At 38.9% G+C, this 18,738-nt stretch overlaps 1 protein-coding gene across 1 annotated transcript in view; it reads left to right on the top strand.

Annotated features, from left to right (window-relative positions):
• The window catches only part of LOC119792224 (phospholipid-transporting ATPase ABCA1-like), a gene marked incomplete at its 3' end in the record, with an annotated part of 143,534 nt that overhangs the window by 99,245 nt on the left and 25,551 nt on the right, over positions 1–18,738 (top strand). Inside the window, exons 16-18 of the mRNA XM_038298756.1 lie at positions 6,481–6,702; positions 15,763–15,967; positions 18,616–18,732. Coding sequence (XP_038154684.1) covers positions 6,481–6,702; positions 15,763–15,967; positions 18,616–18,732 — 544 coding nt within the window. The remainder of the gene's footprint in view (positions 1–6,480; positions 6,703–15,762; positions 15,968–18,615; positions 18,733–18,738) is intronic.

Genomic DNA, 18,738 nt, shown 5'->3' with positions numbered 1-18,738 from the left:
AAATTTTTTTAGTAAAAAAAATGCCAATACCCATGGGGGGGCGGTCCTCAGAAATAATGCCTGCTTTTGCAAAAGCTTGAAGAACAGAGCCAGCAGACACGTTATTCCTCGCTGCTTCTGCTGCACCTGCTGGGTCCGGTTCACACCCGATGTCGAGCGGTTGAACAGCGAGCACAGGGTTAATTTGTTTCCCCATGTTTTTCACATCAGCTGTGAGATGGGCACGCATGGAGTTACAGATTAATGGTGATGAGTGGAAAAAAAACAGCTGGTCTCCTTACATTCAGCCACTCTTTCATCATCTCCTCAATGGGGTGGTCTCAAAAGTCGCAGTTACAACACACATAGGGCGCACCGCACCAAAGGGCGCACCGCACATTTTGAGGGGGAAAAAAGACGTTCAAGTGTGCCTTATAGTCGTGAAAATACGGTAATTTGAATTTAGAACCTGGGTATAATGCAGGTAGTGGGATAATTAGGAAATGTACCCTGGTGTAAAGAGGGTCACTGTCCTTTCCAGTAATGCTCCTTCACCTTTCAGATTCCTCAGATCACTGGCCAGCTCTCTGCCCCTGTTCATGACCTTAGCGTGGGTTTATTCTGTGGCCATAATTGTTAAAGGCATTGTCGCTGAGAAAGAGGCGAGGCTGAAGGAGACTCTGAGAATCATGGGCCTGAGGAACAGCATCTATTGGCTGACCTGGGCAGTGTCCAGTGTATTGCTACTGGCCATCAGCGCTTCCCTTCTTACTCTCATACTCAAGGTGATTTAGGAATGTTTTTAAATGGGGCTATGACAGGACCTGACTCTTATTTTGGAGAGACTTTTTTTCAACCTTCAACCTTCTAAAAGATTTATCCTAAGTAGTACTTTGAATTTGGAAGATGATTCATACATCTCAATTGATCTTGATTGTCTTTCTTCAGTATTGGCATGGATTTGCTACGCACAACTTCTCTTTTATGAGAATGTATCTTTTGTAACAGAACCACATTCCCGAGCATTGTAATGGTTTTTTTTATTTAGTCACAGGGATATAAAAAAAAAACCAAAAAACTATAGTGCTGGTTTTGTTTGAAGTGAATGGATTGCAATCATCTAAAATAAGAGAATGGTCCTTTTCACACAGGTAGAGTAAAAGTGTTTCACATTTAAAGGGCATATACAGTTGATGGGGAAAATTGTTGGCACCCCTGAATTTTTCCACAGTGTTTCTCCCATAAGGTTATTGCAATTGCACATGTTTTGGTATAACTTTGTTAATTTTTGTATATGGGAACATCACAAAAAGTACAGAAAAGAGCCAAATCTGACATAATTTCAAACACTGCTCAAAAATGAGCAAGAAAAAAATAGTTTGCACCCCCTTATTGTTTTCTCTAACCTTCAGCAAGCTTCTTACATATGTCCCCTGGATTTTTAAACCACCCTTCTTTTGCAAACTGCTCTGGCTCTATCATATTTGATTGGTGCCTTTTCCTGACAGCAATTTTAAGATCTTTGCACAGCTTTTCAATGGTATTTAGGTTCAGTCTCATTGCTACTTCATAGCTCACCAACACTTTATATTTGTCCTTTTCTTGGTGTTTTTTTTTTTTTTTTAAGTATGTTTGGTATCATTGTCCTACTGTAAAATCCTTGGCCCATAAGGCAAACCCAGTTTTCTGAAACTGGGCTCTAAATTGCATCCTCAAAACACCATTGAACCTACATCAGATTTGAATCTAGGTACAGTGTTCTTTTGTTTGCAGGCCTCTTTCTGGTTTTGATAAATGGTAAAATTATGTCGTTTATGAAAAAAAAACCTCTGTGGCACTGTTGACAAAGGAACATTTCATTTCTGGAATTTTAGAAATAAGTGGGGAAAAAGACTGAAAGAATAAAGAGAAGTGCAACAAAGCGGAGAATTTAGCTGTAAGAGGGAGCTCTTTCTTTTCAAATGCAAAACTAAAACTTGTGAAAACATAGTTTCAAACTTTAATGTGACATCAGAAAAAGACTTATATAGTTATTTGTCAAGGGAAGAGGGAGAAGGTGATAGAAATGAGTGTTATAGCTTCAAGACAGAAAATAACTTCTAACATCATATGAACAGAATGGAGAGAAGTCTGTCCTTCACTGGTTTATTGATAGATGCTGACAAAATGTGTTGCACCAAAATTCTGGCATCATTCAAAAGTCGCTACATTTCTCCCCATTGTGGTTAATGCTGCGCAAAGGCAATAACTCTGACGATTCTCTGTCTTTTTTGCCCCCATAATAACAAAGTTATCACTTTCTCTAGCTAATCTCTTCATGATTTGTTGTTCATAACAAACTGTGATACTACATCATGATAAAGATCTCAAAATGTGTTTACATCAATAACAACTGGTGTAAAAATGCTAGAATAGTCACAAGTTTTTGCTCTCCGGACATAGAGCTTCTGACTGTTAGCTGCAGACCCTTTTACCTGCCCAGAGAGTTCACTGTTGTTACCATCACAGCGGTGTATGTCCCCCCCAGCGCTGATACAAAGGAGGCCATGAGTGTTCTCTATCGGACTGTCTCTGAGCTGCAATCTACACACACAGAGGGCGTTTTCATCATTGCTGGAGATTTTAATCAGGCGAATATGAAAACTGTTCTCCCTCATTTTTATCAACACGTGGATTTTGCTACTCGTGGAGAGAACACTCTGGACTTAGTTTATACAAACATAAAAGACGCATTCAGAGCAGCCCCCCGCCCCCACATCGGCTCCTCAGACCACCTTTCTGTGATGCTAATTCCTGCATACAGACCCCTGCTGATCAGAGCAAAACCTACAGTGAAGCAGGTGAGGGTCTGGACGGAGGGGGCCATGGAGGCACTCCAGGACTGCTTTGAATGCTCTGAATGGGACATGTTCAAATCAGCAGCAACATATGACAACAAGATCAATGTTGATGAGTACGCCATGACTGTTTCAGCCTACATCAACCACTGCATCGAGGACGTCAGCACAACAAAGACCATCACCACCCGAGCCAACCAACGGCCCTGGATGACTGAGGAGGTCCGCCACGCGCTGAAAGCACGGAACTCAGCCTTCAAGTCTGGTGACAAGGAGGCACTGAGGACAGCTAGAGCCACCCTGAACCGTGCCATCAGGTTAGCAAAGCGGAACCATAACCAGAAAATCCAGCATCTGTTCCACGACACCAACAACACCAGGAGCATGTGGCAAGGCATACGGGCGATCACGGACTACAACACGCCCCCTGCCCCGGTGGATGAAGTTGATGCTGACTTCCTAAACGGACTAAATAACTTCTTTGGGAGGTTCGAGGCACTAAATCGCACTCCAGCAGTGAAGGCTGTCCCACATCAGGAAGAGGAGGTGCTCTGCCTTGACACAGCCGACTTGTGGAAGACTCTGAGGAGGGTCAACCCGCGGAAGGCCCCAGGTCCCGACAACATACCTGGGCGGGTGCTCAAGGAGTGTGCAGGTCAGCTAGCTGGTGTCCTCACGGACATTTTTAACACCTCTCTGGAGCAAGCCACAGTGCCAGCATGCTTCAAGTCTGCCTCCATCATCCCAGTGCCAAAGAAACCTCAAGTCACCTGCTACAACGACTACCGGACCGTCGCACTGACTCCCATCATGATGAAGTGCTTTGAAAGGCTGGTAAAGGAACATATCGTCTCCAGTCTCCCCCCAACACTCGACCCGTTCCAGTTTGCCTACCGGCGAAACCGGTCCACTGAGGACGCCATCTCCTCTGCTCTTCACCTGAGCCTGGCCCACCTGGAGGAGAAGAACACCCACGTGCGGATGCTGTTCCTGGACTTCAGTTCAGCGTTTAACACCATCATCCCACAGCACCTGGTGGAAAAGCTGGAACATCTGGGCTTCAACACACCCCTTCGAAACTGGCTGCTGGACTTCCTCACCAACAGACCTCAGTCGGTCCGGGTCGGTCAGAACACCTCTGACGTCATCACCCTCAGCACGGGCTCCCCTCAGGGCTGCGTCCTGAGCCCCCTGCTGTTCACCCTGATGACATATGACTGCGTCCCCAGGTTCACCACCAATCACATCGTGAAGTTTGCGGACGACACAACGGTGGTGGGCCTCATCAGGGATGACAACGACCGGGACTACAGAGAGGAGGTGGAGCAGCTGGTGGGCTGGTGCAGTGAAAACAGTCTGATCCTGAACGTGGAGAAGACGAAGGAGATCATCGTCGACTTCAGGAAAAACCGCCCCCACCATGCTCCACTGCTCATCAACAGCTCAGCTGTGGAGGTGGTCAGCAGCACAAAGTTCCTGGGGGTGCACATCACGGACAACCTCACCTGGACTGTAAACACTTCATCTCTAGTGAAGAGGGCACAGAAGCGCTTGTACTTTCTGCGGAGGATGAGGAGAGCCCGCCTGCCCCCGCCCATCCTCACAACCTTCTACAGAAGCACCATAGAGAGCATTCTGACCAGCTGTCTCTCTCTGTGGTGTGGAGGCTGCAGAGCCTCTGACTGGAAGAATGTGAGGAGGGTGGTGAGGACAGCAGAAGGAATCATTGGGGCTCCTCTTCCCTCCATTAAGGACATTTCATCACAGCGCTGTGTGTCCCGAGCCCGTAATATCATCAAAGACCCCTCACACCCCCACCATGGACTGTTCTCCCTGCTGCCCTCTGGAAAGAGGTTCCGCAGCATCTGCTGCAGATCCACCAGGTTGTGCAACAGCTTCTTCCCCACTGCCATCAGACTGTTGAACCTTTGATCCACAAACCAAACTCTGCACCTATTGCACATTATCGGGCATCAAATGCTGCTGAACTTTTAACTTTTAGCCCTTTAATTGTTCATCTCATTCTATTTTCAATAACGCATTTTTTGCACAAATGCCTATTTGCACTGAATCCACTGCAACTTGCACACTGTCTCTTATCCTCTGCACTGTTCACACTTTGACCACTGCTGCACTTTTTGTATTTTTCTATAACTTGAGCCATTTGAAATATCAATGCAACGTTCATAAGCTGTATGTAACGCAATTTCGTTCTGTATGCACCCTGTGCATACAAAATGACAAATAAAGAAGTCTAAGTCTAAGTCTAAGTCTAAAATGTCATTCCCGCGTAGACTTTAACACCACATCATCCTTTTCACACTGCATCCCATTTGGACTTTTTTCCCCCTCCAACTCAGAATTTTCAGCTGAAGCGCCTCTGAAAGTAGGAAATACGATTAATGACAACACCTTCATATCTACCGTTTGCTTATTGCAACTCTAATAAGCAATATTCAAACTTTCCTACTTTAACAGTTCAAGTACGTTTTATCAGTCATACACCTGTTATTTTTTTCACTGGGTGTTGTAAGGGGGAAACTGGAATGCTCGAAGGTATCTTCACTCCGTTCACCTCAAGCTAATGCGTTATACTCCAAGACTGGAAGGGGAGCTAGGATAATTAGACATCTGATTTCATTTGGCTGAGACACAGAAAAAGAGCATGCATCTTAAGAAAACTAATAAAATAATACATTTTCTTTTTAAATTGATTGTATGCACGTAAAAAAAACATGCAGCTACTTTGATGATCCGATGATTTAATCTACTCAAGTTGACAGTTTTGACAGCGGCTTAAGCTGTTGCTGCATCTTCCCTCAGCTTTAAGGTGGTGTACCTTACATTTAAGACTACATTTGTTTCCTAATCCTAGATCAAAATGCATTTATTATAGATAGTGATCCATCCTTTCCAACTGTTTACGACCACATAGCTCACCCACACTTCCTGTATAGAGGATTTTTTAAATTTTCATAAATTTGTCTCTCCAAATAATTAATTTATATACTCCATTAACCTTTATTTTATTACTAGAAAAGTCTACATTCTGTAATTTCTGTGGGAGATTTTGCTTTCAGAAACTAGGTAAACTTCTCTCTAAAATAAAAACCTTTTTTTTATGCAGGATCGATTCAAAAAGCTTAGTTTCAGGAAAGTGCACTTTAAAATGACCTATTTTGTTGTTATTTTTCTAAAGTACAATGATATATGCCCTTTAAGAAGTAAATTTCATGTTTGTGTATCATGGTTATAAGTATGTATAGCCATATAGATATATCTGTTATCTAAAAACACTTTTACTCTGCCTGTTCTCCAAATGCAATATTACAGCGGAAATGTGTTGTGACTGAAACGTCTCCATTCATTCTTGATTTCCTTGAATTGTTTGAAAAATTTACTAGAAATTAAATTGAAAGGATGCGTATCAGAACATATATACGGTGTGTCAGGCTAAGATAATGAAAGCATCTGGCACAGCTCGAAGGAAATCTGTTTGATTGAGACATTTCAGTTCTTTTCTACTTTTCTTGTGGGTTTCTAAAATTAATCTCCAATGATGATCATCCTCTCACTTGCATGCCTGTTTTGATTTCATCCCTTTTACATGTTTTTGAAACTAATGGCTTTTTTGTCTTTTTCACCAAACCCTTTATAAACACAGTACGGAAAAGTCCTGCAGTACAGCGACCCCTCAGTAATCTTTGTGTTCCTGCTGGTGTTCTGTCTGGCCACCATCTCCCAGTGCTTCCTCATTAGCGTCTTCTTCTCTAAGGCAAATTTAGCGGCGGCATGTGGCGGCCTCATCTTCTTTCTCCTCTACCTGCCACACAGCCTCTGCTATGCCTGGAGGGACGTTATGGGTTTCGGGGCCAAGGTGGCTGTGGTAAGTCCATCTTTACCTTTAACATTGTTCTTTTTTTGTATCTCTCCATGCTTTCATTATATATAAGAAAAAATGTATTCAGTCTTCCTGCAAGGTTATATTTTTGCTCTTTAACTCAAAATTTGTAGGTGACAGCTGTGCATTCTATGTCTATCCACTCTCCTTTTAATAAAGATCTATTCTGTAATAAAAGGAAGTGCGTTCATCTCTAGCCCCAGTAATGTCTATCTCAGATTTGTTATTGTGTTTGCAAGCCAGCAGATAGTAAAATTGGATCTGTGAAGCCTTCCAAATGAATTAAGCATTGTATTAACATTAAAGGACAATGCAGCTGCTTGTAGCAAATGCTTTTTGTATTCATGATGTCCTCATACATTTTTTTATGGTTTGTTTGTTCTGGCATATTTTCACGTGAGAATTCTCATGAAAGGGCTGCATAAATATAAAAGCAGGCTCGCACAGTGAAGATTTTTTCGTATTTTCTCCTGTTTCTGAGTGATAAAGATAAACAGTGTACCATTGCTCAACTTTCAGCGTAGCCTTTCTGTGTGACCTTTAACGTGGTTCTGGTATCATTTGTCTTCCCAATGCCTCTTGCGGACACTAGGATGAGAAATCTGGATTCTTGATTGCAATATGTGCCAATGCTTTCTTTAAAAAGTTAAAATAAAACATGTTATCTGTTAGGCCCGCCCAATCTTTACTCAAGATGTTTATATATTCCTCTTACTACACTAGACAAGAGAGATATGATATATTTATATTTTTTATTATAAATAGTTATGAGGTAAAGAATGATACAAGTTGTTTTTTTTTTCTTTTTAAAGCATCAACACCTAAAAAGTGGGGTGTACAGTATGGTTGTATTCAACAAATTTGCAGAACTATACTGCATATAGGCTACATCTCTACCAACTTTACTCAATGGCAGACTGTTTTGTAAAACAGCTTCAAATCAGTTATATTGGATGAACCTTTCCTTGCAATTTTTAAGTTTTGCCAGCTTCTCTATCCCTATCGGGATGCAGAAATATTTTTGTGTACAGTGAGGAACTTAAGTATTTGAACACCCTGCTATTTTGTAAGGTCTTCCACTTTGAAATCATGGAGGGGTCTGAAATTATGATCATAGGTGCATGTCCACTGTGGGAGAAATAACCTAAAAAAAATTTAATCCAGAAATCACAATATATGATTTTTAAACTATTTATCTGTATGATGCAGCTGCAAATAAGTACAACTCTCCCTTTAACAAACCCACCTCCCCTCCATTTATTATCCTAAATTAGATGCACCTGTTTGAAGTCGTTAGCTGCAAAATAGCATGGTGTTCAATACTTATTTTCCTCATTGTATGTAAGCTTGGGCTGTGTTCAAACTCATGGGCTGCGTTCTCAGAATGCCAGATTTGAAGGCCTATTACATCATAGCATGGCGCCGAGGTCGCGTCGGATTCCAAGATTCCTCGTTATGCAGCCTACAAATGCGTCCTTCTTTTGCCCGATTTGAACGATGGATCGGATGGATCCTCGGTATCCTTGGATATCCCAGAATTAATTGCGAGACCAAGCAAGGAGGCTGCTCCGTGATCAGAGGAAATGGTACTTGCTGCCGAACAGTGGTGAATATTGGAAGTTCCGCTTAATATAATCCAAATCTTTGACTAGTTCCGTCTGAAATGAATGAAAATAGTTGTGTTAATGGTTACTGAGTCAGATATGTGGCAGATAATGTTTGATTTATCGAAAGGTTTTTATTTGTTAATGTGTAAATGGGTTTGGTTGTAATTTAAGGACAGATTCTAATATATCTGCAGTGTGGGGAATATAAATCTGATAGGTTTTAATTTTTTTATTGCTGTTTTGCACAATTTGCTTAATATTAGAATATTAGAGATTTTGCAGATATATGTATAATATAGACAATGCTTAGATGTATATCTTTCTACCCCTTTTATAGAATAGAATAGAAAATCCCTTTATTGTCCCACAATGGGCAAATTTACAGCAGCAAAATGATTATTGAAAATGGTCACACAAATGTACACCTTAGAAAAATGTGTATGAATAACTTAATAGGGAAGAGTTAAAATATATACAATAAAATACTGTACTGTAAAGTGTTTTAACAATACAAAACCGTGAACCTGTAGAATAAATAACCAACATACACCTGGGGACATTTTTACAGTAATGGATATTTGAAAATAGCAGCAACATCCGAGATGATAGAGAGATGACAGCATTATGTTATCTAACTGATTACGGTTTCTATCATTGCATTTGCTTTTATTTGTTCATGCTCCCAGTGGTTGTCACCTTTATTCCACTCTGTATTCACATGAGTGTCTTTGTTCACTTTACAATAAAAAAAAAAAGAAAAAAATTATGAAAAAGAAACATGTCATGGTTGCTAAGCGACAGAGCGTACGGCAGTAAAAGCCGCAGAAGGGTAGACCTGTTTGAATTCACAGCCAAAACTCTTCCGGTCTCCTTATTTTCAAGGACTTCAAAGGATCCAGGTCCAGTCCTGTCCAGCACGTCCTTTGAAGACACAGCCCATAAATTTGAACAGTTTTGAATGTAGACTACAAAGTTTACTTTAGGTGTTTTCTCACCAGTACACTTTCTTTTACAATTATTGAAAGTTTTCTTAAATGGCTTGTGGAGAATAAGACACTCTCTTTCAGCAGGGGCTTTGCTGTCAAGCCTCCTTAAAAGCCATATAGTGGTAGGTATACTTCCAAAAGTTCTGAGATACTCTCACCAGCTTTGCAGGTCTCTTCATCTTCTGCAGTTACCTTTGGCCTCTTGGCTACTTCCCTGATTATCTCATTAGCCGGTCTGTCAGCTAAACTAGAGCCCTAAACTAATAAAGGTTTAATACAGGTTGCAACATTGACCTAATAGATAAAGGAATTTTCTGTGTTTTATGGGACTGTTGGCAAACATACACACCATTGAAAATGAAGCCACATGTAGCTAGCAGCATCAGCCATTTACAAACACAGCTAGACGCCTCTTCTCTTCTTATTGCCCTTCTTGATTTCCTAAATGAGTAACTGCAACACATAGGCAGAGATAAGAAAGTCTGCTCTTTTCTGACTCCCTTGTCTATTTGTAAGTGAGAAATTTGAACTTCAAAAAATTTTTATAATTTTTTTCTTGAATTGAGGAGGTAAGTGAGACGAGGCACTTCAGATTTAAAATTGGAAAAAAAGTGCATAATATCTAATTATCTTATTTTAAGGCTAATCATACTCATTCCATTGGCAATAATCTTATTTACCCACTCAAATTAAGGTTAAATACACTTAATTGAAGAATTTTTGCAGTGCGGCTGTTGTTCTCAGTTTAAGAATTGATTTTAGAGATTTTTTTGTCACCAGAAAAGAGATTTAAAGGGGATTAAACGAAGAGGCCCTAGCCAAGATGACCACTGCTTAAAACAAATCCACTGCAAACATAGAAAGTTCACACATATAAAGTTTTTTTTTAAAGTTACAAACGGTTGGTTATAAAAGTAAAAGGTAATACGTGATCTGGGCAGCATTTACATTGTTTTAATTTGATCTAACACACTCTGTGACACAAGATCTTTAAAATTCAGCTTATTTTAGAGGTAATTCCGCAAAGGAGGAGCAGAATATTTGATGTCTTAATGTTCAGTTCAAAATAGCAAGCCTTTGGTTTTTCCCAACAAAGTATGCATTTGTGCTGATTTTTTTATGATTATGTAGGAATATGCATATAATAAAAGATCCCCACTCATAGAAAGTCAGAATTTTATTCTATAATAGCTTAGAGTTTATTAGAGACTAGAACCAGATTTTAAACTCTAGAGCCGCTGGTTCAGTGTTAGAAAGAAAAGCAGTAATACTTTGATTAAGCATCTAGAAAGCCTGTCTTTGTGTTATCAGTTACTCTTTTATTTTATATTAAACTCAGATAAAACAACATACAAACACAATGACTTTGATGCTGAGTGATTTAATCTTTGTAGAATGTTGTTTTGTTTCCCAAAGCTAATCAGAATTTGTAGGGACTGTTTTCACCTGTGTGCCGGGTACAGTATGCTGTGCTTTGACCACTTCCTTTCTTTTTGTAATGAGATACTGTAGAAATAGGAGAGGGACTACACTTCCTTTGTGCTGGATAACCAGAGACATTTTCAATTAGCCATTAAGCCCAGGAAAATCCTGAAAATTGCTAAGCTTCCAAAATATAATGTGGAACTTGTAAGGCTTTGCAGTGAAATCAATTAATTGATCTTTGCTTCTTAGCAGTAGCTTTGAGTCCGCTGGCATACATTGGAATCTACACTAGAAAGAAAAACCCTCCAGGACAAGGTTATTGTCACTGTCAGTTAGGTTGAGTTTGGCATTGTTTCAGCATTTGTTCTGAAAAATACAGGGCAGAGGCAAAAATGTTAACAGATAAGATTACAGCTTTGCATTGCCATAAACATTATGTTGTTGAATGCTGATGTTTATGTCAACTTTGAGCTTTTAACAGAACACTATGTCTACAACATAGTTAAAAAAACAGTGGCTCTAAAAATAAAGTTTTGAATTTCATTTACTCTTTGATTTGTCAAGCTTCAAAATATTTTAACAAAGTGTTAGACCAATATAATCTACAATAATCCTACAACATGAACAATAATACACATGAAAATATAAAGGTGTGACAACACAACAATTCATAAATACTGGAAGGTAAATTAAGGAGAAAATACGCTCGGATCTTATTTAATTTAAATGTCAAACCAATATATGTATTTCTTTACAATAATGTTTTGCGAAAAAAAGAAAAACCTACCTGGCTGTAAGTTAATACCGTAGTTGGACCTGGATCTGGTTCTGGGGTCGTCAGCTAGAGGTTTTGTCAGCTGGAGGTGGTCGCTGCCCCAGCGACAAGGTCCTGGATTATTGGAAGAAAATGAGTACCGTACAAGTACCTGGAGATTAAGAAAAATTTTTTTGCACATAACCAAAAATAGGAACTGCCTGGCCTGCCCAAGCTTACTAAACATACAACTGAAATGGTTTATATCGAGGCAAAAACATGGGCTAAAATGTCTAGATTGAAACCCAGTTGTGAATCTGTGCTAAGATTAATTTTTGCAGATATTTTTTTTTTGTCCTATACAGTAGCAGCCAGTTAATATGACCCTTACCAGTCAAACGGCAGCTGAATGGCAGCCAACTTCCAGCCACTGGAGAGACCCCCCCACTTCTCCTGGGAGTGCATATTTTTTTACTCTGACCTCCAACCTTTCACTAAATTACAGGGTCGGACGAGGAGATAGCGTAACTGAATACAAATACATCCCCCAAATTTCCATTTTCTGTATTTTCATGAGGAGTTTTGCAAAGTGCATATGTCCTGTCCATCCTCCTTACTCTTACATTTACTTTGTAATTGTCTGTGACATTGTTGTTCAAATTAAATGGACAAAGGTTAAATGCTTGTAACATGACAATGGGAAAAAGGGAATCGAACAACCTGCTTTTAAGTAAAATAGATTTGAACTTTTTAAACTATGTTCAAAAGCACTGAAAAAGAAAACTGGTGACTAATTTTCAGATTTAATAGGAAAATACCGGAAATGTTGTAATTGTCAATTATCTGTTAAGGTTTGAAATTTAAGAAGTGTAGTATTTTTCTGTTCCAGTCTTCAAAATATTTAATCTTTGAAATGTTGGCTGATAATTACACTTAATCTAATATGTACAGGACTTTGTAAGGAAAGCCTCTTCAAACAGAATGGTATTTATCACTGCTGGGATCTTTGTCTTTCCAGCGATGCTTGTCGAAAACGTCTGGGTACAAAAAGAGCAGTCACCTTGATTACTCTTCCTCTTAACAATGGATTTTGTCCAAAGCCAGCTGAATTATGTCTAAATCTCCAGTTTGACATGTGTTCAATAAGAGGGGGCTTGTTTTGTCTGCCTCCCAACTCGTGCCCTTTTCTAAACAGCCAAAAGGATTGGGCTCTTGTTGTTATGTCAGCCGTTCATTCAGAGGTCAAGGATGGGCGCCCATTGGCCCTGCTGTCAGCCCTCATCTGCTGACTGATTGGCAGATGGGCAGCGGAGGGCAGCACATGACGCTGCCAGTAGGGTTAGGAGCCAGGGAGGGTAGAGGTTTGGCCACAACCACTGAGCTTCTCTCTCCCGCTTTCTATCTCTATCTCTGTGTAGTTGTGTATCCTCAGCTATCCATGATGATTCGTCTCTCAAGCTTCAGCAAACACTTCTGCAGGAGTATAAATGCTGTGAGCAAATGAGGTGTGATGAAACAGCTGGCGGGCAACATGGCAATGTGGAACGAGGGGCCATGGCAGATGATGTCTCACACGGGCAAAGCATCATTTGCAATTTCCTGCTGTATGAAAAATCCAACAGATTTTTGTTTGCAGCAGATGGATTTGGGTGTCCGTCCTGTCGGGTGGTAACAGTATTTCAATGCCTCACCTAAATTTAGTTATCAGAAATGGTTAATGAAGCTTTCTTCTTTTCTTATATATATATATATATATATATATATATATATATATATATATATATATATATATATATATATATATATACACAGTATAAAGCACGTTTTTACCTGTGATGCAATAAAAAAGATTAATGCATATTTGTGAAATCAACCTAAACTGACTGGCCAAGATCTAAGCAATAAGAACACTAATCAGAGAAGCAGACTGAGTCCCATGTTAACATGCATATCTGTTCACTAACCTCTATGGAAGAAGTCAAATTTTAAGTTAACAAGAGCTACTTTGTACACTGAACCCAGCATCCATTTGAAATCGATTGCTATGGTTATACGACCAAAGTTAGACCTTTAACTTATATTTGATTTTAAAAAAAGCTGTCATATATGTATGCTCCTTTTTCTTCCTTTGGCACATTCTTCTCCTTTGACTATTTGAGATAATGTAACGAGTTCATTTTTCCACTGTGAGAACAATAAAGTCAATCAATCAATCAATCAATCAATCAATCAATCAATAAAAACACTGTGTAATGAAAATAGTAACACTACACATCACCCTAAACACACCATCCACAGAGTAAAAAATGGTGGTGGTGGCTTCTTCATGCTGTGGGTATGGCTGATTTGTAGGGATAGGACAGCTGATTTGTGCTCAGTGGAGCAGTAGGTTAACCTGACTCCGCCAGATGGATTTGCTCCGCATATCCATCTGGAAACCTTCCGTTGAAGTAATTTTGGGAAGGGGCGAAAATACTGGTTAGCTGATTGGCCTATGTTGGTGATAGACGGGCCAAATAAAACAATCAGATCAACGAAGCATATGACCTAACAGAGCGACGACGAAGAGGAGCCAATTGATAGATCAAACTCTTGCTAAAACCAGTTGGGAGAAGAGCAAAAACATCTTTTCCTCTGAGAAAAGCCTTTAGAGCAGTGATTTGCTCTTCTTTCAGTGAAGAAATACAGTGTAATTCCGATAAAACTTGCTCAAAGCCAACGCTGATTGGACGTTCGTTTGGTGAACGGCTCCAAATTTTCTTCAATGGAGAGTCTCCAGACTGATTAGCGAGTGAAATCTTGAAAGCTAGCAAGATCAGGATGGTCTCATGAGGCTAGCAGTAGGTACCACTGCTGCCAAGCAGCAAGAAGGTTCCTGGTTTTCTTTCTGCATGGAGTTTGTATGTACTCCTTGAGCATGCATGGTTTTCTCCGGGTACTCCGGCCTTCTCCCACAGTCCAAAAACATGACTGTTAAGTTAGTTGGCTTCTCTAAATTCTCTTTGATGTGAGTCTTTGCATGAATTGTTGTTTGTCCTGTGTTTCTCTGTGTTGCCCTGCAATGGACTGGCAACCTGTCTAGGGGTACACCCAGGGTACATGCCAGTAGACTGCTGAAGATAGGTATCAGCATCCCTCTTGACCCTGCTTGGGGTAAGCCTGACGGAAAGTGGATGGATGTGTGGATGGACAGCTGATTTGAGTTGTTGCCAGTCCTGTGAGAGGCTGCAGAAAATGGGACGGATGCAGAGCTTTGACCTCCTGCATGAACCCGACCTGTGATGCACAGCCAGAGCTACAGTGAAGTAACATTGTGTTATGTTTCAGATCTTTAGAGATAATTAAATTTTACTGTTCTCAGATGTTATCCAACCCTTCTGATCAAATTTCAGTATTTTCAAAAACATCCATAGCTAGATGTGTAACTCTGTGAAAGACACAATGAAAAGCTCATACTGCCAACCACTGCACAAACAGGCTGGATAAAAATGCTACACTTTATTACATCTAAGAAAAAAATAGCAGAACACCTGGAGATTGCTGACCTCTGCCAAACAGCAAATGTTGCCCCATATTGTGAATTACACCTATAGCTAAAACTCACACATCATTTGGATCATTATGGAATTTTAATGAATCGTTCATTGACATGAGGAGCCCCTTTGGTAAGAATTTCCTTAAAATCCTTTAATAAGTTCAAGTAAGGCAGGGTGTGTGTCTGCGGCCTCTGGTGTTCTCAACTTCTTCATTAGCTCTGCATTCTTCTTTGATCAACAGAGACTCAATGGCTCCATCTTCTTGTATTTTTTGTATTTTCTCTCTTCATTATATTACTTCTGGACTTTTTTTTGGGGTCCAATGCTGAAATTGTTAATATTTACTACTGCCACTCACTGGGTTTAGTGGAGAATTGATTGTTCTGCCAAATCATTTTAAAGAATACTTTAAGAAATTACTGTATCCGGATTATTATCTAGCTCATCACCATAATTTTACAGATTTTTCCTTAAAAAATGCCAGCAAAATACCTCCATAACTGTTTTAGTTATTTTCAAAATACACAAACCAATGCTGATAAAACTTTTAATACACTTAATACAATTGCAATTATGCAATGCTTTGTGTCTCAGTTAAAGTCCCCTGCCATAAAACACTCAAATGGTTATGTTTTAATGTAATTTAAACGAGAAAAAGAAAGGTACACTTTTATTATGATATTGAAGCAATTATGCTTTATGCAATTTTTGTTGTTGCTTTTCATTTATCTTTACAGAGTTTACTGTCATGTGTTGCCTTTGGCTATGGGTGTGAGAACTTTTCCAAGTATGAGGAGCAAGGCATCGGTATACAGTGGCACAACATCGGCAAAAGCCCTCAGGAGGGGGATCCCTACACCTTTATTGTCTCCCTCGTCATGATGCTCGCTGATGCTGTCCTATACTGGTTGCTAACCTGGTACATTGAAAATGTCTTTCCAGGTAATCATTTAAATCACATCTAAAATAATTATTGGATTTTCTATTGAAGTTTTTGCATGCTTTCAATATTTTTAGAAAAAAAATTTGCATGCTAAAATGTGTCAAATTGTACTGTACTATAAGCCCTTTAAATTAGAAGTCATTCTATTATGCTAAGAGATGAGATCTAATGTTTTCTCATGCCATTAAAAGATATTTAAAGTTCACAGTATACAATGTAATCCTGTTGCCTGTGAGAAAAGTGATTTTATTTATCTGACCTGCTCAGTGACCAATCTAACTAAAAATATCAAAACTAGCTGAATTTTTATGCACTGCAGCAACATGTTTATGGCCCGAGACAGGACGTTAAAATAAACATGGCAAATTTAATGAGAATCATTTGGAGATCAGAGTTGACTTGGTGGGTCGTTATTCTGGATTCAAGAGGTTGTGACAGCAGATTTTTCCCAATTTAAGATGAAAACTTTTGACTTATGAGTGCAAATAGAACAACGCATTGTGCAGCATATATCCAGCTGAGCAGCTGACCTGACTCAGGAACAGAAATCAACACAACAAAAGGGAACTAATGTATGCTACAAGGCTTTTTCAGTGTGTTTAGCCATATTGCCTTTAAAAAAATCTGGCTTACTAAACTTTAACATCATGGGCATAGGTTTGCATAAGGACCATAGGGACATGTCCCTACCCAAATTTTGGACCGACCTATTTGTCCCTACCAATAATTTCATTTGAATAACATGTTTATAAATTACACGCTGTGTGTGATCACAGCCAATTCTTTTTCTCTCGCAGCTCCGCAGCTTAGTAGCTGCTGCTGCCGCTCCATCTGAGTGCTGCCCGGTCTTTCTTGTCCCTTAAAGTCAGTAACTGTGCTGTTTAACTCCACTCTCATTGGTTGTTCTGCCTCAAGTTCCGCCTTCTCTCTTCCTGATTGGCTGTTTTCTAGTCCGTATTTGTGTGTGCGTGCTTGGAGGATGAAATAAGAATTTTACTCACGCCACTTTCTTCAATTAATATTAGGCTACGAAACTAGTCCTAATGAAAAAAAAAACGTAATTCTATTTACACTAAAACAGGCGAAAGCTGCTGATTGCTGATTCTCAGGCACAGCCGACTGAAAAAGAAAATGTGAGGGTTTCCCTTTTAACAATAATTCATTGCATTTTACTGTTTTCATTTTTTGACAACCTTTTGAGGCAGTTCAGCTATAAATAGCAGGTGTTATTTCTTTTATAAGGTATAACAATACGAGATGGCACCTTAACATCTGATATTTTTTGTTTAGAAAGCATGATTATGGTTCCACATAATGTTGCTATTTCTTTGACTATTTCTACTTTTAAAAATAGGATAAAGCCAATAACAAACAGAGGAACACTATTTACATTGATTTAATTTTATATAGATTTCCACACAGTCCATAAGTTAATCAGTATAAACATTAGTGTTTGGTAAAAATGCTTGAATCCGGCTGTATATTTTGGATATTATTACATTACAGACAAGATGGTGTTATATTTTCTTTTAATAATGGTTAAAAGTGATTTTATATTGGAATAAATTTAGCCTCATTCTTAGTGTTGTGTTTTGTAGATGATGCCACTAAATGTAAATACAATAAATGTATTTGCCGTTCCCTGAATGTGTTATTTTGCGTTGGTTGATGATACAGAGAAATCATTTAAAAAATAAGAGTGTGTTTCACCTGTTTACCTTTGTGCAATTATATATCTTCAAAAGAAAATACAGGATAAATCCACATATAACGGGCATATTTAGACTATATTTGGTTAAATTGGCGCATACTTACCTTCTGTCTTAGTCACTGGTAAGTTTAAATGCAAACATTTCCAAAGTGGAAAAAAGTCCTAATTCCACATTCATCAGAGCCAATGATGCTTCAAACATTGATAAACAACATTTAGTGTGTGTAGTGCTTATAAGATTTGTATAAATGTAGCAAGAAAGGCTGCTTTTCTCTTTAAACAAAATGCACTCTGATGCTCACGTCAAGCATAAAAAAAGCATGCATATTTTTTGCATAGGTAAAATGACATTGATGAAAGGACCAACAGTGTCCCTACCAAAGTGGAAATCAAACCTACGCCCTTGTTTAACATTAAAGATTATACAAAGCTAAGTTATATTTCTTATAAGGAGCATATGATATGTTTGTTTTTCTTTTAAATTTTGTTTTAAAAAATGCAGCAAACATCGGCTCATACTCTCCTGAAAAATCAGAGGAAAAAAAAAGATAAATCAAGCCATCTGTTTTGCATATAACCACTTATTATTTTGACAATATCAAATCAAGGCTTCGGCTTGGTTGCTTCAAGAGGTTAAAGAATGTTTTGAAGGCACAAGAAAACATGTAGGATGTATAAATGTTTATAAAAGTTTAATTAAAATCATGAATTTTACCCTTTGAGTTGCCTTTCAGGTATGAATTAATGCTTCTTTTGGATAGAAATAATTTTTTAATGAAATTTTTTTCTTAAAAAAAAAAAAACAACCTTTTTAGTAATGCTACTTTGGATTTTCCATGCACTGATTATTTTTTGTTTTCTTTTTACATTCATTATTGTTTTCTCCTAATACACCAAGTATGAAATTGTTATAACTGCTTTCCTTTATAATCACAGGCCAATTCGGGATTCCTAAGCCATGGTATTTCCCATTTACTTCATCTTATTGGTGCCAGATGAAAGCAGCAACAGAAAATCACCCTGATCTGCCAAAAGACTCTGAGGCTTACAGCGGTAAAT

This window comes from Cyprinodon tularosa, unplaced genomic scaffold (assembly GCF_016077235.1).
Source record: "Cyprinodon tularosa strain WSP-4 unplaced genomic scaffold, ASM1607723v1 ctg414, whole genome shotgun sequence".
In the NCBI taxonomy this organism is placed as follows: Eukaryota; Metazoa; Chordata; class Actinopteri; order Cyprinodontiformes; family Cyprinodontidae; genus Cyprinodon; species Cyprinodon tularosa.
The sequence above is the reverse complement of the archived record's forward strand: the minus strand, read 5'-3'. Positions and strand labels throughout refer to the sequence as shown.